This window comes from Zonotrichia albicollis, chromosome 14 (assembly GCF_047830755.1).
Source record: "Zonotrichia albicollis isolate bZonAlb1 chromosome 14, bZonAlb1.hap1, whole genome shotgun sequence".
NCBI lineage: Eukaryota > Metazoa > Chordata > Aves > Passeriformes > Passerellidae > Zonotrichia > Zonotrichia albicollis.
Genome location: NC_133832.1, coordinates 19,984,951 through 20,010,706, shown reverse-complemented (window position 1 = coordinate 20,010,706; position 25,756 = coordinate 19,984,951). Strand labels below are relative to the sequence as shown.

The following is a 25,756-nucleotide window of genomic DNA, read 5'->3' as shown; positions in this document are numbered from 1 at the left end:
TGTGCCCATCCTGGTGGCCTTTCCCAGTTGGTCTGGGCCTGTGCCAGCAGGCTGCAGGGAGCAGTGGGCAGGGCAGGTTCACACCCAGCATGGGCTGCGATGCTTTTTGCAGAATTAGCTGAATGAGGGCTGGAATGATCTGCTCCAAGAGTCAGCTCTTGCCTCTGTGTTTGGGGATGGCACTGCAGGGACAGCCCAGCAGGGACAGGAATGCGCTATAGCATGACACAGGTGCTATAAATAGGGAAGGGCCATGTGTCAGGCAGCCCTGAGGGGCAGCAGGATCTGCTCTCCCTCTGGCACCAGTGAATTTCCAGGCATCTCTGAACACTTGGGGCGCCACTGCTTTTAAAACAAGTGTCCAAAATCCCTGGTGAGACCGGAGCTGGGGACAGGGAACCCCCCAGGAGCCTGAGGCAGCTCCAGGTCACACCTTCCAGTGCACACACACGGGATCAACAGCCAGGAAAACCTCAAAATCCAACCCAAAATTTGGTTTCACCCCAAATCTGGTGAAAGCCACACTCAGCTCCAGGGAAGCGGCACGAGGGCTGAGCCCACACTGCTGTGAGTTCTGCTGTGAGCTCTGCTGGGGCAGTGCCCAGGTTAGGTGTGGGCACTGCCCCTGTGCCTCCACACCCACCCAGGGTGCAGCCACCCTCACAGCCCTGCCAGGGCCCCTGGGCCTCCCCAGGCGGTGCCAGCAGGACCAGCCACAGCCACCCGGGTTTCCTTGGTGACTGTTGCCAGGTGAGAAACTCAGGCAGAATTTGTTATCCTGGCAGATGAATGAGGATGTTCCCCACCGGAGCTGTGAGCAGCCCGTGCCCCGGGCCGGGCTGGTCCCTCTAGTGGTGCCAGCAGCCCCATTGAGGGCAGTGCCCGGGGCTGCCCGGCCTGGCATCGCTGCCCAGGAGGCAGCACGTGCTCTGGGGCTGCTCCTGCCCGCTGGGATCCGCAGGAGAGGAGTGAGGAGGAACCACGGGCAGCAGAGAGGCGCAGACGGCCGCGGGCTGGCGGGCTGCCCTGCCCTGGCTGCACTAGAGCCCGTGAGTACATGGGGCACATGGGGAAAAGGGAGCTCCCCTGGCACCCCGGGCAAGCAGCAGGGCTGGGGGGCGGCTGGGGAGCTGGGACCTGGGCAATGACGGTTTGCAAGGGAACACAGAGGGCACAGCAACAGGGGCTGCTGCAGCCTGGAGAGCCCCGAGCTGAGCTGGCACCGGAGCCAAGGTGATGGCAGAGACCACAAAGTCCTGGCAGAAATATTATCAATTCCATATAGCTGCTCCGCTTTGCTTGGCACCACATCAACCCTGCCCGAAAAGGGACCTGTGGTGGGCAAGGACACACACAGGCTTTGAGGGGAGACTGATCTCTGTGTTTAACGTGTGATATGACAGCTCTGAGCTGGCCGGTATGCAGATAGCCACATTGTCCCTTTAAATCCCAGCACAGCGCTGGTGGCGGCTCACGATAACCCCGGATCACAGCAGCTCCCAAATCCCAGCAGCTAATTACAGGCACACGCCCCAGCCAGGCTGGGAACACGGGATATTTACAGCCTGTGACACCCAGAGCTCCTGCTGAGGAACTGGGGCACCGTGGAGGTTTGCTGGCAGGGCACAGGGGCAGGGGATGGTTTGCACCCCACTGCCATGCAAGCACTGTGGGCAGCCATTCCCCGAGCTCCTTTGGGGATGGGAGATGGTTTTCCAGAGGGTTCTCTGCTCCCCCAGGCCGGTGCCATCACCCTGTGGTGCAGCAGGGGCAGGGGCAGGGGAAGGGGAAGGCAGGGGCACGTTTAGGCAGGAGCTGTTTGCCTTTCACCCCGTTGCTGGCAGGGAGCTCCCCAGCCAAAGCACACACACATCTCTGGGAGAGGCTGGGATCTGGCTCTGTTTGCTCTGCTCCCTGCTGCAGGGCCAGCTGCCTCCTCGCTCCCTGCCCTGTGCCTCAGCTCTGGGAGCCCCTGCCATGGCCACAGGCCCTGCCCAGGCCAATGCACTGGCTTTGTTGGGAGCGTTCTGGTGCTCCTGCTGCCTTCCTGCATGGGGGAGAGGAGACTATAAACTGCTCCTGCTGCTGCCAGTGGGTTAGTACTGTGCCAGCACTGTATACTCTTACAGCAGGGACCAGGGAATCAGTTAATTAAAGGTAATTTTAACCCTTCCTGCCTGGTTTAGTGTTACAGCATCAGCCACTGCCTGCGCTGGGACTGTAGCCAAGGAGGCGTGACTCCAAAATGTGTAATTATCACAAAGATCTGTAAATGCACCCAAAGGTAACTCTGCTTTCCTGTTAAAGAATTGAAATGTGAGGCAGCTGGCGTGGCCTGTGCTGTGCCTGCAAGCATCCCCTGGCAGCACTGAGCCCATGCCCAGGTCCAGTGGGCTCAGCACAGCCTCCAGGGAGCTTTAGAGGGGTGAAATGCTCAGCACTGACACCAGAGTCCCTCCCTGCAGGGTCACAGTGGGGCTGCATGAGGAACTGAGCTTTAGGGGGATGAGGTGCTCAGCACTGACACCAGAGTCCCTCAGCACAGTCACAGTGGGGCTGCATGAGGAACTGGAGTGCTGAAAGCAGTTGTATGATGAAGCAAATGGAATAAATATTTCCCCAAGCAGAAACTATTCCACAGACTGCTGGGGCAGGGGAAAATACAGCTGAGTTGCTGTGAAAGCAATACAAAATCCAAACAGTTTAGGCTGTGGAAACCAGTCATTTGCAAAGGTATTTCCAAACCAAGTCAGAAATTCCCAGCTCACAGACTGCTGGGAAGCTCCCAGCCCTGCTGGTAGGGCAGTGTGGCTGCACTGAGGGACAGAACTGGGTCCCCTTCTCACACCCCCCTCGGGCTGGGGGACACTGTGTGACTGCCCCTTCACCCAGCCCATGGGGCTGAGCCACATCCCCACTGTCACTGCCTGGCCCCAGCTGGGTTTGTGTGCCCCATCCCAGCCCAGGCTGAGCTCCTGAGCAGCTCCAGCTCTGAGGCAGCCCGGCCAGCCCCACAGCCTGCTGCTGCCTCCCCTCCGTGTGCAGGGCTATATTTGGGAAGGCAGCAGCGTGCTGGGCATGTTCCAACGAGCGCCCTGGGAGTGGTGCCTGCTCTGGGTGCTGGAGAGCAGAGCTGGGGGAGCGCGCTGGCAGCTCTCCCCACCTGGGCCCTTTAAGAGCCTGGCTCGGAGCTCCCTGCCTTTTCCAAACAATTCTCTCTTCTCCTTTTACAGGAGCGGAGCCGCCAGGCAGGCGTGTGCAAAGCAGACAGGGTTATTTTGGGACTGAAGCCGCTGAGGAAGCTGCTCCCACCCCATGTACAGCCCAGACTCCCACACACAAGTGCCCTGGCACATCCAAGGGGCTGGGAGAGCTGCACAGCAAACACTGAGTTTCACACAGTGGGCAGCCACCACCAGCACTGCCCTTGGTGCTAGGTGTGCTCTGTGAACAATGGCATTAATAAAAAAAAATTATGGAGGCTGGGATTAAGAAATTAATGAAGCTGGGATGCTGTCCAGGGCAGGGCAGGCACTTGTGGAGACAGGAAAATTGACATTTGCACGTGGTAGTGAGACTCAGGCTGGTGCCTTGGTTATCCCCAATGATCCTCGTGGGTTCCTTCCAGCTCAGGAGATTCTGTGATTCTGTGATTCTGTGAATCTGTGATTATGTGATTCCGTGATTCCGTGATTCTCTGTCTGTGCAGCCCTGGCTCAGGCAGTTTCTATTGGCAGGGATGTCCCAGGGTGTCTGGGCAGCTCTAGCTCGGGCAGTTTCTGTAGCAGTGTGTCCCAGGGATGTCCCAGGGTGTCTGTGCAGCCCCAGCTGTGCTGGGCTGGCAGGCAGAGGTGTGGGTGTGGGGTTGGCAGGAACAGGGAGTGGCAGTGGGACAGGAGCTCTGGCTGATGCTATCTGTGACCCACATCACTTTTATGGCCTGTCTGCTGTTTACAGCACGGAGGACAGGTGGGGTCAGGCTCTGGAGGTGACTCACAGCAGGAACAGCCCCTGCTGCTCCCTGCTTGGGACAGAAAATGGGATAATAACTGGTGTGGAAAACGCTGTGAGGCTTTGTCTCTTCATTCCTCCTGGTGGCTGCTGGGGCTTACGGACACAGGGCTGGAATTCTTGCTTGTTAAACAGTTGCTCTTAAATATTTCGTCACGAAGCAGGGGAAGCTGAAATTAAAGCTATGATGAGTCGAAGCCCAGGCATTGCTCAGCCGAGGGCTTGGTGACCTGCCAGGCTCCTGGGGAATGCTTTTAATTTGGCTAAGTGGAAGTTGCATAAATGGTACAAACGGCACGCTGCTCGCTGCTCACACGGGGCCGTGGGTGCAGCTGGCAGTGCCACAGGATGTGTTGTCGCTGGCTGAGCACCCAGCCAGGCACAGCTGCTCCCCTGCTCAGCTCCCACCCCGGCTGGCCACCGTCTCCACTCAGCCTGGATGCTGATGCCTTCACCCTGTGCCCTGCCAGAGGTTTTTATTGAGAGGCTGTTTTCCAAAAACAGCCTGCAAATATGTAACTGTCATACCAGAGCTGAGTGGTCACACACAGATCTCCCAGCCCCGCCAGTCAGGCCAGTCCCCATGAGCTCATGGGGTTGTGGTTTCCCAAGCAGCTGTTCAGGAACAGCTCTGAGCAGCTGCAGGGACAAGGATGGCTTCTGTGTGGGAGCTGCTGCTGGGGGAGGTATGGCCTCCAGAGTCTCAGGCTGTTTTATTCTCAGCTCTCCTGCTGATAAGCCTGATAGCCCTGGAAATGCTTCCAGATGGTGAAATGGGGAAGCTCTGGTGCATGAGGTTTGGGAGGTTTTGTGCTTTTGGCTGGCGTGGGGCAGGTGAGTGGGCAGTGTCTCTGTTCCTAACGTGGGCACCTCCCTGTGAGCTGGCCTGGAGGCTGAGGCTGAGCACTGAGAGCCTTTTACAAATCACCTAAAAACTCCTGGTCTGCCTGAACTGGGGAAAACTGACCAGTGTCAAACACTCCTTGCCTTGTCCCAGGTGTCCCAGGCAGGGCAGTGCGTGCCCAGGCTGGCCGAGGGCTCTGCCAGGCAGTGTGTGCCCAGGATGGCTGAGGGCTCTGCCAGGCAGTGGGTGCCCAGCGTGTGTGCATCCCCCTGTGCCCACCCCAGCCCTCCTGGGGAAAGGTGGGCAGCGCTGGAGCTGGGGGCAGTGTGAGCCGGGCACAGCAGGGACCCCGTGGGCATGGAGTGGGCACAGCCCAGCCAGCCTTGTGCTCCCACCACGGGCAGGGGGACAGACAGGAGTGAGGGGCCTGAGTGCTGCTGGGAGGTTTGGCTCTGTCAGTGAGTGCACACATCCCGTTATCTCCAGGGAGGCTCCTGGAAGGTGATGGGAAAAGCACTCTTGCTCAGCACAAGGTCACAGCTGGAGGCAGGAGGAACATCCAAGATACAGGAGACATCTCCCGTGTAACAACCTTCTCAAATCTCCACACACACAGCAGGCACTCACACCTGGAGCGTGTCCCTGACACAGCTTATCTTTTGAGATACCAGAATGCTCCTGCCCTGACAACGCCCTCCCTCCACATGCTGTCCATCGAGAGCAGGGCCATGTGGTGCCATTTTTGGGCCATGTGGTGCCATTTCTGGCTCTGGAGCTGGGGTCAGGCCCCAGATCTGAGGTGCTGCTCTCTGGCAGCTACCTGATTCAGGCAAGGCTGGCACCCACACTGGCACCCCTCCTATCCTGCACTGGGACCCCAGTGTCCCTGGGGCTACCTGACAATTCTGCCCCGGAGGGACCCTCCATGTGCTGCTGCACCTTGGTTTGTTGTGTTGGCACCTGCCAGGAACTGATTTAGCCTGGACTTGGCAGGGGGGTCCTGAGGAGGGCTCCAAAGTCTCAGGGGCACTCAAGGGGTAGCATGGGCATTGTCCCGCTGTATCTGGGGAGGGGGAGCCCCGAGGTGGGTTCTGGGGGGCTCTGGGCTGTGGGTCCTGGCCATGGGGCTCCTCCCTGCAGAGATGGGGAGCCCTCGGCAGAAGGTGCCGGTCCGAGACAGGGGTGCGGGGGCAGAGGGGCAGGAGGGGCTGCCCTGGGGCAGGGACCGCCACACCTGGTGGGGACAGGGCACAGCAGCGAGGGGGTCCCGGAGCAGGAGGGTGGCGGCCAGGGCAGGGCTGCGGCACCGGGAGCCGGGGGCTCGGGCTGGAGGATATGGACCCGGTGGGGATGCCCGGCCGGTGCAGCCCGGGCCGGGGGCTCGGGGCGGTCCCGGGGCGGTCCCGGAGCGGTGCCGGTGCCGCGGGCTCGGCGGGGTCGGTGCGGGGCCGGCCGTCGGGGCCCGGTGCGGCGCGGCGGGGGAGCCCCGCCCCGGCCGTCCCGCCCCGCAGCGCGGCTCTGTCTCTCGCTGCAGCCCGGGATGGCGGCGCGGCGGGGCTGAGCGGCCGGGCCGGGCCGGGCCGGGCCGGGGCCGCCATGGACGCTCCGAGCGGGGGCTGCCCGCCCGCCGCCGCCCCGTCGCGGGCCAAGCTGCCGCTCGGCATCGTCTTCTCGACGGCGCTGTTCTGCGGCGAGGGGGCGGCGGCCGCCGTGCTCTGCCTCTCCTACGGCCACTCCGACGACCGCTTCTGGCTGGCGCTCACCGTCTTCTTCGTGCTCTGCCCCTCCGTCCTGGTGCAGCTCACCCTCATCTTCGTGCACCGCGACCTCAGCCGCGACCGCCCGCTCGTCCTGCTCATGCACCTGCTGCAGCTCGGGCCCATCATCAGGTGAGCGCGGCGGGGACCCGGGGCACCCCCGGGAACCCCGGTACACCCGGGAACCCCGGTACACCCGGTGCCCGCGCGGGGCCCGGCAGGGGCGCGGGCAGCGGGTGCGAGCAGGGAGCGGTGCCGGGCAGGACGGGCACCCCGGGTCCATGTGACAGCGGCCCCCTGTCCGGAGCTGCTCCTGCCGCCTCCCCGTCCCCCCGCCCCGGCTCCGCTGCTCCGGGCCCGCGAGGATCCCTTGCTCGTGGTCCCGCTGCTGGAGCGCGCTCCGGGCAGGACACGGCTCTGCCTCTGCTGTGTCCCAGCTGCTGGGAAAGCTCTGCCCAGGTCCCGGAGGCAGCCAGCGATTCTCTCAGCCTCTCGGTTTTGCCATCATTTGGCTGTGCTTGTGCTGGGAATCCCCGGTGGGTGCTCCGGGCTGAATACTGACATGGTATGGGGCTGAGTTAGGGGAAGTTTACTTTAGATATCAGGAAAGGCTTTTACACCCAGAGAGAGGGCGGTGCAGCTCTCAAACAGGCTCCCCAGGGAGGTGGTCACAGCACCTGGCCTGTCTGAGCTCAACGAACCTTTGCACAACGCTCTTGGGCACATAGTGGGATTCTGGGGGTGCCCTGCACAGGGCCAGGAGCGGGACTCAGCGGGGTTATGGGGCATGGAGAGGAGCTGGGTGCAGGAGTGGGGCTGGCGTGGGAGCTGTGGGGCACTGGGCTGTGCCGGGAGGAGGACGGTGAGGGGGTGGATGGGTGTTGCACAAGCTGATCCCTCATTCCTTGGGAATGCTGCCGTGCCTCCCGGGCTGTCATCACCGGGCGGCCTGCTCCATGAGGAGGCACTGCAGGAGGCATGGCACAGCCATGGCATGCGGGAGGCATGGCACACCCAGGGCACACATGAGGCATGGCACAGCCATGGCACACAGGAGGCATGGCACAGCCAGGGCACACATGGGGCATGGCACACCCAGGGCACACATGAGGAATGGCATGTAGGAGGCATGGCACAGCCATGGCACACAGGAGGCATGGCACACCCAGGGCACGCAGGAGGAATGGCATGCGGGAGGCATGGCACAGCCATGGCACACAGGAGGCATGGCACACCCAGGGCACGCAGGAGGCATGGCACAGCCATGGCACACAGGAGGCATGGCACACCCAGGGCACACACAAGGCATGGCACAGCCAGGGCACACAGGAGGCATGGCACACCCAGGGCACACATGAGGCATGGCACAGCCATGGCACACAGGAGGCATGGCACAGCCACCACCTCCATGGGCTCCTTCCCAAGGGCAGCCCAGCAGCCACACTTTGGGCTCGCTGTACCACAGGCTCCCAAACCACCGCAGCTGCTCCGCACTTCCTCTGCCACTGGAAACAAGCAGTGCACCAGATGTGTCCCTGTCACCATGGCCTAACTCCAGAGCCTCCTTGCCTGGTGCTGCCAGCCTGTGCTGCCCACAGCAGTGCCGGGGCTCTCACCACACCGGCGAGGCTGGCTGAGCTGGTGGTGCTGCCCAGGTGCTGTAGGAGCCGGCCGGGGCTGCCCGGGGCAGGCTGCTCGGGCTGGAGGTGCAGCCCAGCCTGCTGGGAAGGTCTGGCAGGGCACTGGGAGCCAGCTGGGACTGCCCTTCAGGCCGGGCCTGTGGGATGAAGCTGTTTTCCCGTTAGAGTTTGCAATGAGCCATGAGTGCTGTTGAGAGAATTTATCCTAAGCCCTCCCTCCTTTTGGGTTTGGTACACAGCAATTTGTGCTGTCCTGATAAGCACCATAAACAATGGTGTCCTGTTGGTCCCAGAGCCAGCTGGTGCCCAGGCAGAGCCCAGCTGGTGCCCTGTGGCCTTGCACACCCCCCATGGCTCTGTGCAGGGGCTGAGGTCCCTGTCCCTGCAGGCAGGGCAGAGAGCCCCAGCCCTGCCACAGTGGGGCCTGCAGAGAAGGGGCTGAGGAAACTCTCCCTTATCTGCCCACACCACACATGGCTTCACCCTGCGCCCTCCTTCCTGCTGTCCCCAGCAGGCAGGAAGTGTGGAAGCCTTCTTCTGCTCAAAACGAGAGATCAAAGAGATCTCTGATACACAGCTCTGATACTTCAGAGTTTCTGTTGCCTCTGCTTAGAGGAAGAGGTTTCTGCCGGTTGGGAAAACAGAACCCAAGGGTGATTAACACCTTCCTGTAGCTGCAGCTCCCAGCAGGGTCGCTGCTTTGTACCCGGGATGCTGCACCTCTTCCAGCAGCTCTCTGGAGCAGTTGTTGCCCCCTGGTACCCAAGATCACCATCAGTTCTGGAGCAGAGGAGCAGCCACGGCCATGCCCACGGTCCTGGTGTGCCCGCAGCACTTTGGGCAGCTGCCCAGAACAGTCGGGCAGCACTCAGGACTGGGGTCTGGGCAGCACCAGCAGGGCGGGGCTGCAGGTGCGGGAGCGGGACAGCAGGAGGGCTGGCAGGTGACAATTGCCGTGTCCCACAGGTGCGTGGAGGCCCTGGTGGTGTACTGCTGGTCGGGCAGGGAGGAGGAGCCCTACGTGACCATCACCCGCAAGCGGCGCCTGCGGCAGGGCTACGAGCTGGAGCTGGAGCAGGAGGTGGGGCACTCGGAGCGGCGCCTGGCCACGCACCGCAACGCCTTCAAGCGCATGGCCGTCATCCAGGCCTTCCTGGGCTCCACGCCGCAGCTCACCCTGCAGCTCTACATCAGCGTGCTCGAGAAGTACGTCCCTGCCGCCCGAGGTAAGGGCTCCCCACCGGAGAGGAACTCCAAGCAGGGCCAGCTCCTCGGCTGCTTGTGCTGATGGGACATCCAGGCCATCCAAAAAGTCCCTCCTGGGCACAGCTTCCACTGGGCTCCCCAAAGTGTGGAGCACGACCCACAAATGTTGGGTACACATCAGCTCTCTGCTTTGCTGCTTGCAGTGGTGCAAAGTGGGAGAGAGCAGGCCTGGCTGAGGTGCCCTGTCCTAGCCTGCTCCAGTCTCCAGTCATTTTTTTCCATCTAGCTGCAGGCTCTGGCTTCCCTCAAGTCCCCCCACTGTATCTATTTCTGCACATTTTCCTGCAGCCAGAGCTCCCAGCCCAGCACTCCCACTCCGAGGCTCCCTCGCCTGCTCCCAGGATGTTTACGTGCTTGGGGGTGGATATGCCAGAGCAAACTTTTAACTCCCATTTTGGCACCGAGCTGGGCAGGCAGGTGTGCTCCTGCACCATTCCAGTTGCAGTGCTGGCTGAAGAGCTGTCCTCACCCAGCAGTGCTGGGAGCCCAGACCTTGTCACTTGTGCCCACAGCAGGTGCATGAAAAGGGAAGCACAGGAGATGCCCAATAGAAACCCCCTGATTCGCCACAGCCGTCTGCAAAGGCATTTTGGGGAGTTGCAGATGCACAGGAAGAATGAGTGCCAGTGCTGCTCTAGCAGTAGCTGCAGGAAGTCAATACCAAATGATGTGTTCTGGGTGATTCCCTCGCAGCTGGAGTGCCAGCTCAGCCCTGCAGCTGGCAGCCACCGTGGATGGGACCAGCTGCACTCTTCTGTTTCTCTCCATGGTATTCCTGGCAGTGCTGAATGTGAGCAGCTGCTGGCATTCCCTACAAATGACCTTGGCTCTGCAGCCCTGGGATGGGGCTGGCTCTTGGGGCGCCTCTGGGGCTACAGTGCTGCAGCTCTTGGCTGGGATGAAGGCAGAGGGGCCCTGCAGCACTGACTGTGCCCTGCTCACCCTTGAGCAGCAGTTCCTGCACAGGGCAGGGGGCTGGGGCATGCTCCAAGCACAGAAATGGCTCTGGTTTGGCCAAGGTTTGTGTTTTATTGGTGCAGGGAGAACCTTTGGGTTCTGAGCCTCCTGCTGCCAGCAGCCACCTCATCATGGGGGCTGTCAGCACCATCCCTGAGCTGTTCTGGCAGTGCTCACGCTGAGCCTTCTGCTGTGAGCCCAGGTGTTGGGCACCCTGTACTTCTCACCAGGACTGGCACCCCAGGTTTCCCACCGGGAGCTGTCACCCCACGCTCTGCACCCGGGCAGTGGAGAGGCTGGGCACAGCCTGGTCCCTGCCCTGCCTCACTGCCTGCTCTGTCCCTCCGCAGCCGTGCTCATGGCCATCTGCCTGGTGTCAGTCACCTACGGGGCCCTGGTCTGCAACATCCTGGCCATCCAGGTCAAGTACGACGACTACAAGGTGCAGCTGCGCCCGCTGGCCTTCCTGTGCATCGTGCTGTGGCGCAGCCTGGAGATCTCCACGCGCATCGCCGTCCTCGTGCTCTTCAGCACCGTCTTCAAGCACTGGATCATCCCCATCGCCCTGGCCAACCTCCTGGTGGTCTTCTTCTTGCCGTGGGTGCAGTTCTGGCGCAGCGGCAGCCGCCTGCCCGACAACATCGAGAAGAACTTCAGCCGCCTGGGCACGGTGGTGGTGCTGTGCGCCTTCACGCTGCTCTACTCCAGCATCAACATGTTCTGCTGGTCGGCCGTGCAGCTCAAGCTGGCCGACCGGGACCTCATCGACAAGTCGCAGAACTGGGGCCGCCTGGCCGTGTACTACGTGGCCCGGCTGGCCGAGAACACGGCCCTGGTCATCCTCTGGTACTTCTTCAAGACTGACGTCTACGAGAATGTCTGCACAGCGCTGCTGGTGCTGCAGCTGCTCCTGGGCTACTGCCTGGGCATCTACTTCATGCTGCTCTTCTTCCAGTACCTGCACCCCTGCCGCCAGCTCTTCAGGCACAACGTGGCCGATTTCCTGCACTGCGTGTGCTGCCGCCGGCGCCCCGCGGGGACCCCGCTGTTCCTCGAGGCACCTTCAGAGCCTGGCGTGAGGCACAGCATTGTCTGAGCTCCCGGCCCCTCCAGCCAGCCACGGACTGGGCACGGGCACAGGCTGAGTGCTGCCTGGTGCTGCTGTGGTGGCAGCAGGTCCCAGTGCATCCCCTCGGGGACAGGGACAGGAGTGTGCTTGCCCGCTCAGGACCACTCATGAACATGAAGGAGGGCTGATTTGGATTGGACATAAGGAAATTTTTGGCAATGAGTGCTGAGGGACTGGCACATGTTGCCCAGAGAGATGGTGGATGTGCCGTCCCTGAAAACATTCAAGGCCAGGTTGGGTGGGCTCTGAGCAGCCTGGCCTAGTTGAAGACCCTGCCCAGCTCTGGAGTGTAACTAGATGGCCTTTAGAGGTCCCTTCCAACCCAAACTGTTCTACAATTCTACAGCTTATGGGGTGCCCCAACGAGGTGCCCCTGCCAGCTGGCTGCCACATGGTGCAGAGCCCCAAGGGTGCCCCGACACCCCCAGTGCTGCTATGGTGCATACGGTGACCAGGGCTACGGGTGCCACTGGGACTGTTGTAAGCAGTAAAGAAACTTTGCTGTGACTGCGAATCTGGGTGCTGGCAGTGACTCACACGGAGGGTGGGGACGGTCCCAGGGGCTGGCACGGCTGCACACACCTGCTGTCCACGTAAAACTCCTTTACAGGCACCAAAATGGGGCTGTGCCAGCGGGAAGTGGGCATGGGGGAGCCCCTCTGTGGAGGTTCAGGGGCATGGTGGGAGGGGGCTGGCTCATCCTGTGTTCCGTCAGCATGGCTGTGGCTCCAGGCCAGCAGAGAGCAGCGTGCCAGCAAGGAGCAAGCCTGTCTGACCTGTTCCTCCAGGCTCAGGGGCCCAGCACAGGCTGCTGTTCCCAGCTGGAGCACTGGACACCCCAGGGCTCAGGGCCCTGCAGCAGAGGGCAGGCAGCAGGGGAAGGGTGGCTGGCACAGCAGTGGGTGCTGATGGGACCCAAACATCCTGCCCCCACCCCAGCACCCATTTTGGGGTCAGCTCAGTTTGGGTGCTGGACTGAGGATGCTCCTCAGCCCCGGGGGCCCATGGAGGTGCAGCACCACTGGTGCTTGGTCTTAAATCACCCACCTGTAATGGATGCCCGGGCTGGATCCTGGCACAGGGCAGCGCTTTGACCCCAGGAGGCTTCGCTTCCTTTGGTGGTTTCCCTGGAAGATGGGCAGTGCAGGCTGGGGAGGGAGGCCAGGGAAAACAGAGCTGTTGAGCTAGAACAGGATGGATCCTCCACAAGTTTTTCCCAGGAAATTCCTGCCTTACAAAAAAAGCCTGTTTTTATCCTCAGAGGTTGCAAAACCCCGGGAGGAGCAGGCAGACAACCCTGTGTGACCCAGCCGTGGGGCACAGGGGGGATCTCAGCGGGGACCGTCCCCGGCCAGCACAAGGGGCCGGCTCTGCTGTTGGCCAATTGGGTCAGCCCTGCCTGCCTGGAAGGAGCCTTTGAAAGCACCGGCATTTCCTCCAAGCGCTCTCAGGGGAAAGTCCCGGGTGCCGTTCCCGGGCCGGGCTGTCTCACCGCCCGCTGCTCCATAAAACCGGGCAGTAGGGGCAGGCACAGGCACAGCGCGCCATGGGCAACTGGCTGGTCAACCACTGGTTCTCAGCTGCTGTCCTCGTGAGTCTGGGGCTGGGGGCTCCGAGGGGTGTGCGGGGGGACCCTGCGGGTTTATGGGGGAGATGGGGGCTGAGGAGCTGCCCTGGGCCGGGCTGGGGGCAGAGACGAGCATCCCCTCTGCTCCCCAACACACACACCCCGGCAGCCAGGGGAGGGATGCGCTCTGGAAACCTGGAGTCTTGGGGAAAACACAGCTCACGGGAAAGGGGGTCCTGGAAAACTTAAAAACGCTGCTGCTTTGCCTGGCCACTTTGGCTGGGGGCCTGCCACGTGCCTCTTCTCCCCTTGTGAGAGGAGGAGGATCCTGTGAGAGCTCGTGGCAGGGTGAGGAGCTGGCACCATAGAGACCATCTGCCGTGCTGCAGCATCTCTGGTGTAACAGAGCTTGCCTGGCCAGCCCCCCTCAGCTGCTCAGAGCTGTTTGAGGAGCTGTGAAGGCATGGGAACATGGGGTTTACTGACAGTTGGGCTATTTTAATGTTTTCAGTTACTTAAAAAAGAAAAAGAAAACAGCCAAAAAACAAATACACGGCAGGGTGTAATTTTTTGGGTGGTTTTTTTTGGGACCTCTGCAAAAATTCAGTGTCTGTGAGAGGCGGCAGTGTGGGATGCCATGGGGTTAGGCAGGGGACAGCAGCACTGTGGGCCAGGTGAGCCAGCTCCCTGTGAAACTTCTCCCAAAATCTTCCCCACACAGTCCTGACCACCCTCTGGATCTGCCTTCCCTCCCGTTACACGGGTGTTGGCTGCTCTGCCTTTCCTCCTTCCTCATGCTCGGTGATGCACAGGGCAGTGTGTGACAAGACAGCAATTCTGCAAGGCTTCCACACCTCTCCCCACCTTTGACCCTGTGACCCAGCCCTGTGTGTGACAGGGCAGCTCACAAGGAAACAGGATGGATACTGTCTGCTGTCTGTCCCGACACCCTCTGGCTGCAGCCAGCCCTGAGTGCTGCAGTGGGAGGCTCCCAGGACAGGGTTCCTCACGAGGCTGTGCCTTTCCCCTGCAGGCAGCCTGGCTGGGCATCAACATCTTCCTCTTCACCTACTACTTTCTGTTCTTTGACCGGGACGAGCAGTATTTCTACACCAGGGCCATCCTTGGGGTAAGGTGCTCCCCACAGCACCCTGCCTGCCCAGGCAGAGGAGCCCCTGGGGCCCTGCTGCACTGGGGTGGGGGCTGCAACATCCCAGGCCCCTTTCATGTTCTGTTCCCTTCCAGCCCACCATCATTCCATCCCACTCCACAGCCTGGCATTGCACCATGCTAGTCCCTGTCCTGATCCCTGTCTGCCCTCAGCCCAGCAGCATCCCAGCCCAGCCTGGCATCTCCCCATCCCAGTCCTCTCCTAGCTCACCCCTCCCAGTCCCATGGCAGCCCAGCCCCTCTCCATCCCAGTTCCCAGCCTAGCTCAGCACTGACTGACCCCATCCTGACACAGCACCACAGGACAGTGGTGCTCACCCCTCTCTCCTCCCCAGTCTGCCTTGGCATGGGCTCGAGCATCAGCCAAGTGCCTCAACTTCAACAGCATGCTGATCCTGCTGCCCGTCTGCCGCAACCTGCTCTCCTTCCTCCGTGGGACCTGCTCGGTGAGTGTCCCGTGGTGGCACAGCCAGCGTGGCTATCCCCATTCCTGTCCCATCCTGACATTCCTATCCCATCCTGACATCTCTGTCCCATCCTGACATCCCTGTCCCATCCTGACCATCGTGCCACCTCTCCCTGCAGTGCTGCAGGCGGACCTTGCGGAAGCAGCTGGACCACAACCTCACCTTCCACAAGCTGGTGGCCTACGCACTGGCCCTGCTCACAGGTACGCCCTGGACGGGGATAGGGGGGCAGTGGGGACTGGGAGTGCCTGGTGGTGACTGCCTGTGCCCTGTCCAGCTGTGCACACCATCGCCCACCTCTTCAACCTGGAGCGCTACAACCAGAGCCAGCAAGCCGCCGACGGCAGCCTCCCCGCTGTGCTGTCCAAGATGCACCTGCAGGGCAGCAAGTGGCTGAACCCAATCCACTCCAACCAGACCGTGAGTGTGGCCTTGGCATGCAGCAACCCAGCACCCCTGTCCCCTGCTCCCCTGACCCCCTGCTGCCCCTGCAGACCGTCGAGTATGTGGCTTTCACCACCATCCCGGGGCTCACGGGGGTGATCATCACGCTGGCACTCATCCTCATGGTCACGTCCTCCACCGAGTTCATCCGCAGGAACTACTTTGAGCTCTTCTGGTACACACACCACCTGTTCCTCGTCTATTTCGCTGGCCTCGTCATCCACGGCATCGCGTAAGGCTCCTCAGCAGTGCCCAGGGCAGGGCAGCGAGGGGCAGGGCACACACACCCCTGGGGGGCAGCTATGGGGACAGTGCAGTGGGGCTGTGACCTGCCATTCCCAGGGCTGGCTAGCCCAGCTGGCCTCACACAGAGTGGCTCAGCCCTGGCTGGGGGCAGAGCTGCCCCTGGGCTCACCCCTCGCCTCCTGCAGCGGGCTGGTGCGTGGGCAGACGGAGCAGAGCATGGCAGAGGTGCCCCCCTACGACTGCGCCGAGTACCTCACACAGCGGGAGCACAACTGCACCCACAGCTGCTGCAAAGACCCCGAGTTCGGGAGCATCCCTGCCGAGGTAGGGCAGTGGTGGGGTGGCCCTGGGGGAGAAGCTCTTCCCTTGTCCTTGGGATGCCCAATCCTTTGCTCTCCTCCATCCTCAGTCCTGGAAGTGGGTTCTGGCCCCCATCATCCTCTATGTCTTTGAGCGGCTCCTGCGGGTCTGGCGTGCGCAGCAGAAGGTGGTTGTCAAAAAGGTGGGTGCTGCAGGAGCTGCTCCTCTGCCAGCTCCTCCCCTTGGAGTGGCCATGGGGAGGCGGGCAGGGCCACAGGCACAGCCCCTTCCTCGGGACATGTGCCAGGCTGGGCACTGAGCCCTGCCCGTGCCCAGGTGGTCATGCACCCTGCCCGCGTGCTGGAGCTGCAGATGCAGAAGAAGGGATTCTGCATGGAGGTGGGGCAGTACATCTTTGTCAACTGCCCCGCCATCTCTGCACTGGAGTGGCACCCCTTCACCCTCACCTCTGCACCTGAGGAGGACTTCTTCTCCATCCACATCCGGGCAGCCGGCGACTGGACAGAGCGTCTCATCAACACCTTCCAGCTGGAAACACCCAGGTAGGCTGGGCAGTGCCCAACGGTCATGCCAGGGGTCTGGGGAGGCCGCAGCTCTCACCCAGGCCCTGCTCTGGCCAGGATCGAGGTGGACGGTCCCTTTGGCACAGCCAGTGAAGACGTGTTCCAGTACGAGGTGGCCATGCTGGTCGGAGCGGGCATCGGTGTCACCCCCTTTGCCTCCATCCTCAAGTCCATCTGGTACAAGTTCCAGCAGGGTGACCAGACCCTCAAGACCAAGAAGGTACAGAGTGTCCCATGGATGGCACCAGCTGTGGGTTGCTTCCTCTGGCTCTGCCTCACCCTGAGCAATCCCCTCTCCCTGCATCCCAGATCTATTTCTACTGGCTGTGCCGGGACACGGGAGCCTTTGCCTGGTTCAACGACCTGCTTGCCTCCCTGGAGCAGAAGATGGCTGAGTCGGGCAAGGCTGACTTCCTCACCTACCGCCTCTTCCTCACTGGCTGGAACACCAGCATTGTGAGTCAAGCACAGGCTGGCACGGCTGCGAGAGGGGCACACAGGGTGGGCAGCAAGGGCAGGGCAAGCATGACAACGGCTTTTAGGTACCAAGTCCAAGCACAGTGTTTGGTGGGGTCAGCAATGGGTGCTCCTCTGTGCTGAGGGGCTGGAGGGGGCTCATGGGTGGTGCCTGGCTTCTCACCGTCCCTCCTGCCCAGGCCAACAACGTGGCACTGCACTTTGACACCGCTACGGACACAGTGACGGGCCTCAGGCACAAAACCATCTTCGGGCGGCCCATGTGGAACACGGAGTTTGCAGCAGTGGCTGCAGCCCACCCCAGGTGAGAGCTGAGCAGGGAATTCAGGATGTTAGAGGCATGCCCCCTACCCTGGCACTCGGCACGGGGCTGGCTTTGGCAGAGGGGTGCTATCCCGGGCAGGGAGCCCACAAAGCTTTTCAATCCCTTTTCCCTGAGTTGCCCTCCTGGCACTGACATGCCCGTGCTGTATGCAGGTCAGTGGTCGGCGTGTTCCTCTGTGGGCCACAGGCCCTGGCAAAGAGTCTGCAGAAGTCTTGTCACCAACACTCCAGCCTGGACCCCAGGAAGGTCAAATTCTACTTCAACAAGGAAAACTTTTAAGTGGGCAGGGACTCTGACTGTACTGCCTCAAGCCTTTCCAAAGCAAGGCCAGGGAGAAGCATCTGTGCATGCACTGAAGCCAAGCTGGACACAGCAAGGTACTCCATCTCCATGAGAAATTCCAGGTTCAAAGACTGCCTGTCCTGGTGTTCAGGGGTCCTCATGGAGCAGTGGGCCTGTAGCTCCATCCAGCCCCTCACTGGAAAGCAGAGCCACGTTCTGTGATGCTGCTGGAGCAGTAGGAAGCCGTGGGAGCCCAACATGTTGGGCAGAACCACTGGATGGGGATGGGACATGGGCATCCCTGCAGGTGTCAGGGGCCAAATGTGCCCCTCAGGGCTTAAACACTCTTTTGTATAAGAATAAATGAAACTTTCTTTTCTTTGTAATGAAAGCCTCTGTGGTGCCTCAGCTGTGCAGGTACAGGGAGCCCATGCCCTGCCCCTTGCAGGGCTGCAATAGAAGAGCTGGTGGACAGCAAACCCTCTGGGGTGCAGATCAGACACCCCTCTGCATGGGCTCGCTGCCACCCTGGCACCCCAGAGCCAGCCTGCACCCAGCACCCAGCTCAGCTCCCACTGCAGCTCCCAGCAGGTTCTGCTCCAGTGTGTGCAGAGGGAAACCCCGCTCCCTGAGCAGGCTGGCGTGGAAAGTGATACTGCAATCGGATCCAGAGCCCTTCCTGCCCTGCCAGTGGGGACAGAAAGCCAAGCTCTCTGTCCTGCCCTTCCCCTAGACCCCTGTAAACAGCACACTACAAGAAACTCCATTATTAATTCGTGCCCTGGTGAGGGGAGGAGGGAGGATGGCAAGTGGTTTGGACTGCTCGCAGAAACCTACACTCCCACTCTGGCCTCCATCAGAGACCAAACAAAGCAGCCAGGGACATGGATTTACTCAAACCCTCCTCCCACTTTATTTCAAACACCATAAAATATACACAGAAAAAAAAAAAAAAAAAGATGAACTGGAGGAAAAAACCTCTTGAGGGTGACATAACCTCTCCTAAAATGCACCATCAGCTACCTGCTTCCCAGGTAGCAATGGGAAGCAGCTGCCATGGAGCATCACCTCTATCCAGGCACATGGCATCTCCATCTTGTGCCTGCCAGAAAGAAGGAGAGGAGGGTGAGGCAGGCACAGAGGGAAGCAGGGCAGAGTCCCATTTTAGGCGGCTCTGTTTTACTGGAGGGGAACAGGCACAGGGTGAGACCAAGGTAAGGACATCACCTGTCAGGGTGCCCCTGTGGATTTCTGGATTTGCTCCTTCAGAATGAGGATGCTCTGCCGCTGTTCTGGGGGCAGCATGGCGATCTGGTCTGCTGTCAGCTGCAGGACCTGCATGATCAGCGCTGCCTGTGGGGAAAGAGGGGTCAGAGACATGCCCAGAGCAGCCACAGCATACCAGAGCCAGGGAGGTGCTGACCCCGCCACAGAAAGGCACACAGGAAGCGCTGCTCCTACTGTCTCACCCTTTCCCTTTTGTTCTCTCACCTTCTCGTGATCCTGAGGGGTGACCTGGCTCTGTCCAGGGCTAAAGCCTCCAGGCTGACCAGCTCCTTGGACTCCTGCCCCAGGTATGCCTCCTCCCTGCATGCCTGCCCCAGCCATGTTAGGAACCTGGGAGAGTAAGAGAGGGGTTAGGGACTGGGGGTTTCTGGACTCAGCCCTACAAATTCAGGAAGGTAAAAGAGATGATCAGATGGATGCCCTCACAGCCTTCTTGAAGATGCCTGAGCACAAAGAGAGAGTGCATTTTACGTGCTCTCCCCTCCCAACTCCTGTGCTCCTTTCTGTGTCTCAGGAAGAGGTGGAGAGAGGCCTGAGCCTTGTCCTGTCCCAGCTGATGGGCAGTGCCTGGGGAAATGGGACAGGTGCCCTGACCCCTCAGTGCCAAAGCCTGGTGCTTTCCACAGCCCCGCCCAGCCCCAGCCTACAGGACGCCGTGGGTGCCCCAGCAGCCGAGCAGAGCCGTGCGTACCTGGCGGGGCCCCTGCGGGCCACTGGCTCCCATGTTCAGCGGCCCAGGACCCTGTATCCCACCAGGCATCGGGCCCCGCGGGGTGGGACCAGGCCCTCGGGGCTCCAGGCCCCGCGGCTCCAGCACCCTGGCCTCCATGGCCCTGGCCTCCAGCACTCGTGGCTCCAGCACCCGCGGCTCCAGGCCCCGCGCCTCCAGCGCCCGCGCCTCCAGCACGCGCGGCTCCAGCCCCCGCGGATCTCTTCCGACTGCGGAGGAAACACAAGGTCAGCTCCTGAAGGAAGCAGCGCTGCAAGGAGTGTGGGAGAGAGCCTGCTGCCTCCTTTGTCTGGGGCCAGCAAGCACCCAAGCAGTGCAGGGTGGGGGCAGAGGGGACATGCCTGGAGAAAGTCCCTTGCACCCTGGGACTGTCCCTCCTCGCCTGGAGTCAGTCATTTCACTGCCCAAACCCCCTTCCTACGCCTCGGGTCGGGGCAGCCGGCTCCACTCTGACTTCCTGCCTGCACAATCCAAGCCACCCGTATTTCATGCCCCCTCTCTCACCTCGAGCATCCATCAAGGGCCCCCGCGGCTCTCCCATCAGTGGTCGGGGTTCTCCCATGGGTCCCCCCCTCATCTCATGGGGGGGGCCACGGCTGTCATGACCAGGCATATGGTGCATAGGGGCTCCCTGGTGGGGCGGCCCAAGGTAACCTCTGACGCAGAGAGACGAGGAGAGCAAAGCAGGAGGAGGAGAAAAAGCGAGAGAGTGTGAATCAGACACTGGCTTGGCACGGTCTGGGCAGAGCGCTGGGATTGCCCCCGAAGCCGGCCGCAGGGGAGGAGGGTGAGGCTGGCACAGGGATGGGTGCTGGTGGCCCCATGCCACAGGGCAGCTGCCATCACCCCGGGGAGATCCCTTCCCCGGGGAAACGGGCCGGCCCCCACGGCTGGCAGCACGCAGGCCTCCAACCAGGCAGCAGTGACTCCCGGAAGGCTGGTGCCATCCCTGTCCTCAGCGAGAGGCTACCCTTGGGCAGGGGACAGTGCCAAGGGCTCCTCTCCTTCCCTCTCCCCTCACCTGGGCTCCACTTCTCCAGTGACTGAGAGCAGGGTCCCTCCGCGAGGGTCATTCGGGGCATCTCCCAAAAGGCCTCGGGGCGGCGGGCCACTAGCAGGTAGAGGTCCACGCTGCATAGGGGCCCTCGGGTCTGGCATGGGCACTGCCAGGGAGACACACAAGAACTCGTGAGGATCTGCATGAGCAGTGCCGTGCCAAGACTGTCCCCGGCGCTCTCAGGCCGGGCGTGGGGCAGCCACGCTGCTCCCCTGAGCTGTGCTGTCTGCTGGGGACACAGCCCCACACACGAGGCTGGAGCACACCAAAGCTCCTTCCCTGGCTGCCAATTCTATTCCTCTCCTTTTCTTCTTGGGTTTTATTTAAGGTTCCTTATGGCACCAGGGGCCAAACCAAGCATGGGTGCCCCCATGGCAATCCCTACAAGGGTGGGCATCAACACTCTGCTAACGTGGGGCCAGGAGCAAAGCAAGACCTGGAAGGCTCCTGGAAGCACAGTGTCAAAGAGGGCTGGATCTTAGGCAAAAGCTCTTTCTAAACAAGCTCTCCTTTCCCACTGGAGGCTCCATGCATGGTTCTAGCCTGTTCTCTCCTGTAGCCCTACAAGAAATCCTGCCTCCTTCCGCTCGTCTTACTGCTGTCAGGCTACAAGGAGCGACATGCCAGTCCCTGGCCCTGAGAAGAGCAGGGTGAGAGCTGCTCTCTGCACACTCCACAACGAGCTCCATGGGAAGAGGGAGCTGGTGCCGGGGTACCTTGAACGCGTTCGATAGACGCAGGCCTGGCAGGTCCCACGGGCGAGAGCTGCAGGTTCCCTGGGCAAGCAGCAGGAAAAGAGGGAAAGAGCAGACACGTAAATAGTGTATGCACGCATGCACCGGCTCTGGGGACAGTGCTGCCTGCAGGATCACACACCCTGAAGTCCCCAGAAAGCCTACAGAGAAAATGTTCCAAGTCTGGCTTAATCAGCCAGTTCTGTTCACACCCCCTCTGTCAGCACAGGCAGGACAGGCAGCGTGGCACAGTCCTTCCCTCACTCAGGAGAGAGGCAGGCACAGAAGACACCCTGCCAAGAGACTCAGCATTGCGTGGGGCCGTGCTGGCCCCACAACACACACCAGCTTCTGCTCTCCAAAACCTTTTGGGTGCCAAGAACTAGCGGACAGCTTTCAGGAAGACAGTGCCCACCCCAAAGAAAATGAGAATCAGCTGACCCTAAGGCCAAAGGATCTCAGACTGGGTTTGCATGTTGCTGAAACAAGGCCTATGATGAACGTCAAGGCAGCAGAGGTGACAGGTGTGTGCACGTGCTGTTCCTGGAGAACAGCACACCGGGGCCGTACTGACCTACACATGGACACGTGTGAACCGTAAGCAATCGGGGCCCAGGGCTGGGCCGGACAGACCGTGCCTGCGGAGGGAAAGCCGAGCCGTCACCCCAGGGAAGCGCCTGCCAAGCCTCAAGCCAAACGGAGAGCCAGCTCCCTCTGCTGGGCACGGCGCGGGAGGACGCGGCGCCGCAGCGGCTGCTCCCCAGCGCCCAGGCAGCGAAGGAGCAGGACAAGGACCAGAGAGGAGCAAGCTCTGCCTGCCCGCATAAGCACAGGGACAGACACGGGCTCGCAGAGGTGGAAAACACAGACACATCCCGCTCGGTGGGGACAGGCAGCTCTCCTGGCTGCCAGGGCACGAGTGCACAACAGCGTGCAGAACGAGCTGGGAGCCAACTGGGCATGGGCTGAGTGAGCCCTGGGAGCCAGGGAGCTGCTACCACAGCCTTGTGCCTCAGTGAATAAACCTGAGCACAGCCCCAGGGCTGGGCACAGCCAGGCTGCAGACAGCTGGGACACAGCACTGCTCACTGGAGCCAGGCTCACACCACACACAGCACTCCACACGTCTGTTTTACCTTGTCCACGCTCCAAGGGGACTGGCCCTGCACCTGGCATCCCAACCTGTGGCTGCATCCCACCTGAGAGGGGACAGGCAGAGATCAGACCCCTCCTCAGCCATCCCTGATGACTAACCTGTTCCTCTGGTCCCAAATACCTTCTCGCTCCCAGCTCCTGGGGGAGCACCTGGAGATTTATTGCCCTGGTGTTGGTTCCCCCCAGGGACAATCCAACTCTGCAGCCCACCTCTGGCAGCAGCACAATCACAATGTACAGCACAGGATTACGTGTGCTCTCACAGCAGAGAGGGGTGTCTGGAGGACCCGTGTGCTCACGGTAGGGCAGCTCAGCCCAAACTCACCTCCTGGAGCCATGGGGCCAGGGCCTGGGCCCTGCACAGGGGCTGCCATCTGTCCTGGGGCTGGCACTCCCCCCTGCATGGGTGGCTGCATCAGAGGAGGAGCGCCATTGACGTGCATCCCGCCCTGCCGGAGAGACACGGGGTCTGAGGGACACCCCACACCTGGGCACGTGCTCCAGCTGGAGAGCTGGCACTGCCCATCCTCCTGCACAGCTCAGGGGTTGTGCAGGCTCTTACTATGGCCTGTGGCTGGGACGATGGGGTGTTCTGGGGGTTCAGCTGCGCGTTGGGCCCTGGCCCAGGCCCCGGCCCCGGCCCAGGCCCCGGGCCTGGCACTGCCTGCTGGTTGCCGGGGATCAGAGGAGGAACACTGGTCTGGCGATGCAGGATTTTCTAGGGAAGAAGGAGAAATGAGTTCTTTTCCACTGCCACTCCACAAAGGTTACCACCAATACCCTCCCAGATACCCTCCCACCTCCCCTCCCAACCCCGGATGAGCAGCAAGGCACAAACCAGCGCGATCTCAGGGTCAACGATCCTCATGACCACCTGGGCCTGCAGCAGTGCATAAGCCAGCTGGGGGTTCTGGAGCAGCATGTTCCTGGCTTCCTGGGGGCTGTTCTGGACACACAGCTGAGAAGACAGGCACTGATCAGAGCTCTGCCAAGGTGTGACACGGCTGGGAGGGTGCAGGCAGTGGCGGGAGGAGCTGTGCTCACACAGGGAGCATGGCCCTCCTGCACTCACCTTCATCTGCTTCATCAGCTCAAACATCTGCTCGGGGGGCAGGCTGGCCACGGCCCGGCTGATGGACTCAGGGGCGTCCTCTGGGTTAACAGGGTCCCCATAGGGTGACTCAATGATGGGGGCACCTGTGCCCAAGCCTGCAACATGAACAGCTCATGGAACAGGCTTATCAGGAGGGGAGCACCCGCCCACCAGGGGAAAAGGAGGCAGCAAAACCAGGGAGACCTCAGGAGGAATTTCTTCCCGAAAGGGGTGATTAGGCATTGGAACAGGCTGCTCAGGGAGGTTGAGGAGTCACTGCTCCTGGAAGCGTGTGAGTAAAGACTGGATGTGGCATTCAGTGCCCCAATCTAGCTGATGCAGTGTGCTTGGTCAAAGGCTGGACCATGATCTTTACACACCTTTTCCAGCCCAAGTAATTCTGTGATCCTGTGACCACGTGGGAGTGAGATCCCAGAACTGAGCCCATGCATCCATCCCTCTGGGGCACTACTCACATCCCCTCCCAGAGCAGGCCAGCTCCACCAGCCTGGCAGAAGAGACCCTCCCTGCCCTGCAGCTGCCAAGGCCGGGCCCAGCGTGAGGGAGCCCCCGGAACCCTGGCCGACTCACTCTTGAGCTCCTCCTTGTTCTTCTCGCTGGCGGCGTTGTCCACGCGCAGGGCCCTGCCGCTGAACTCGCGCCCGTTGAGGTTGCGCATGGCGCTGAGCGCCGTCTCCTGGTCCTGGTACTCGCAGAAGCCATAGCCCTTGGGCTTGCCCGTCTCCCTGTCGTACACCAGCCTGCCAGGGAGCAGAGACACACTGCTAATGAGGGTGGTGTGGGCATCCCGCTGTGCCCACGGCTCCTGCAGCGAGGGGGGATATGGGGATGGAGCCCCAGCAGGGCTGGGAACACAGTGAGAGCTCAGGGGACACAGGGACAGAGCTCCAGCAGTGCTGGGAGCACGGGGAGAGCTCAGGGGATGCAGGGACAGAGCCCCAGCAGTGCTGGGAGCACAGTGAGAGCTCAGGGGATCCAGGGACAGAGCTCCAGCAGTGCTGGGAACACAGTGAGAGCTCAGGGGACACAGGGACAGAGCCCAGCAGTGCTGGGAACACAGTGAGAGCTCAGGGGGACACAAGGACAGAGCCCCAGTAGTGCTGGGAGCACAGGGAGGGCTCCCCAAGGCACACAGCAGTCAGGCCCATGCCCAAGCCAAAGGGCCTGCTGGCTCCTGGCATGGCTGCTGCCAAGGCTGTGGTTTGCAGGATGCCCACCTGTGCCAGCTGTGTGCCTCCCGTGACCCCACGAGGGACAGGATGGGACTGGCTGCTCCCAGAACTCCCAAAAGCTGAACTGAGAGCACCAGGGCCTGGTGTCCAGCCTGGAAAACACCTGTGGGAGGCACAGGGATGGCAGTGAGGAGCACAGAGCCTGGCCAGCACTGAGCCCTCAGCAGCCACAGCAGGGCAGCTCCACACCCACCTGCTGTGCTGGGGACACTGTGCGCCATCTCCAGGGGACCCTGGCACAACCACCGGGTGCCTCTGCCCTGAGCACAGCTGGCACAGCCTCACAACCCCCGCAGCTGCTGCTCTGTGTGAGGAGCCAGCCTCGGGGGCCCGGGGAGGTTTACAGGGGCTGTCAGGCAAAGCTCCTTCGCCAAAGCGTTGCCAAGCACTAGAGCAAGCAGCCCGGGGCAGCGGCCGAGCCAGCGTCCCTACAAATGGCCAAAAGGTGTATGTGCATGTGGGGACACGGTGGGCTTGGCGGTGCGGGGGGAACGGTTGGGCTGCAGGGTTTTAGAGGCCTTTCCCAACGTTACGGATTTGCCGTTCACGGTTCCGAGCCTGCGGGGCTCGGTCTGCGCCGAGCAGGGGGACCCGGGGGAGGCCTGCGGCCGCTCTCACCTAAAGCTGACCACGGGCCCAACCTCCGAGAAAATGTCCTTCAGCTGCTCCTCCGTGGCCTCATACGGGATGTTCCCCACTGCGGAGACAGACGGTGCCGCCGGTCAGCGCGGCGGGTACCGGCCCCGACGGCGAGGGGGGAAACCCGCCGGCCTCCCGCCTGCCCCTGCCCGTCCGTGCCCCTCTCCCCTTGCAGGTGGCGGTCCCGCCCCGCGGCCTCACCGAACACGGAGCGCAGGGACCGATCCACGGCGGGGTCCCGCACCGACAGCCCCGCCATCGCGCCGCCCGCGCCGCTTCCGGTCCGCGCCGCAGCCGTCTCCCCGTTTCCGCTTCCGCCCGCAACAGCTCGGCAGCGGCGCT

At 61.7% G+C, this 25,756-nt stretch overlaps 3 protein-coding genes across 11 annotated transcripts; 2 read left to right on the top strand and 1 right to left on the bottom strand.

Moving 5' to 3' along the window:
* Positions 1-608: 608 nt before the first annotated feature.
* Positions 609-18,528, top strand: NOX1 (NADPH oxidase 1). Of its 3 annotated transcripts, none has more exons than XM_074551392.1 (13): positions 610-1,049; positions 14,205-14,300; positions 14,677-14,787; positions 14,927-15,011; positions 15,086-15,228; positions 15,303-15,484; positions 15,684-15,822; positions 15,908-16,000; positions 16,135-16,361; positions 16,440-16,602; positions 16,692-16,838; positions 17,039-17,163; positions 17,337-18,528. In XM_074551392.1, exons 1-13 carry the CDS (start codon positions 786-788, stop codon positions 17,461-17,463), a joined length of 1,902 nt encoding a protein of 633 aa, XP_074407493.1. In that variant the 5' UTR covers positions 610-785; the 3' UTR covers positions 17,464-18,528. The 3 variants fall into 3 exon arrangements, with proteins under 3 accessions (XP_074407494.1, XP_074407493.1, XP_005495514.2); XM_005495457.4 differs by lacking the exon at positions 610-1,049 and adding an exon at positions 12,402-13,195; XM_074551393.1 differs by lacking the exon at positions 14,677-14,787 and having other exon boundaries at positions 609-1,049.
* Positions 916-12,205, top strand: XKRX (XK related X-linked). The gene is made up of 4 exons (XM_074551404.1): positions 916-1,049; positions 6,390-6,744; positions 9,219-9,478; positions 10,826-12,205. Exons 2-4 carry the CDS (start codon positions 6,452-6,454, stop codon positions 11,569-11,571), a joined length of 1,299 nt encoding a protein of 432 aa, XP_074407505.1. The 5' UTR covers positions 916-1,049; positions 6,390-6,451; the 3' UTR covers positions 11,572-12,205.
* On the bottom strand, positions 18,356-25,754 carry CSTF2 (cleavage stimulation factor subunit 2). 7 transcript variants are annotated; one of them, XM_074551396.1, is made up of 15 exons: positions 25,616-25,754; positions 25,394-25,472; positions 24,114-24,283; positions 23,502-23,638; positions 23,268-23,387; positions 22,992-23,147; positions 22,755-22,878; positions 22,411-22,473; positions 21,257-21,316; positions 20,505-20,646; positions 19,988-20,139; positions 19,445-19,692; positions 18,958-19,083; positions 18,694-18,819; positions 18,356-18,568 (listed from the first exon to the last, which is right to left on the bottom strand). In XM_074551396.1, the coding sequence occupies exons 1-14, from the start codon at positions 25,671-25,673 to the stop codon at positions 18,697-18,699; spliced, it is 1,758 nt and encodes a 585-aa protein (XP_074407497.1). In that variant the 5' UTR covers positions 25,674-25,754; the 3' UTR covers positions 18,356-18,568; positions 18,694-18,696. The 7 variants fall into 7 exon arrangements, with proteins under 7 accessions (XP_074407497.1, XP_074407496.1, XP_074407500.1 ...); XM_074551395.1 differs by lacking the exons at positions 25,394-25,472; positions 25,616-25,754 and adding exons at positions 24,761-24,878; positions 24,969-25,102; XM_074551399.1 differs by lacking the exon at positions 21,257-21,316.
* Positions 25,755-25,756: the final 2 nt, after the last annotated feature.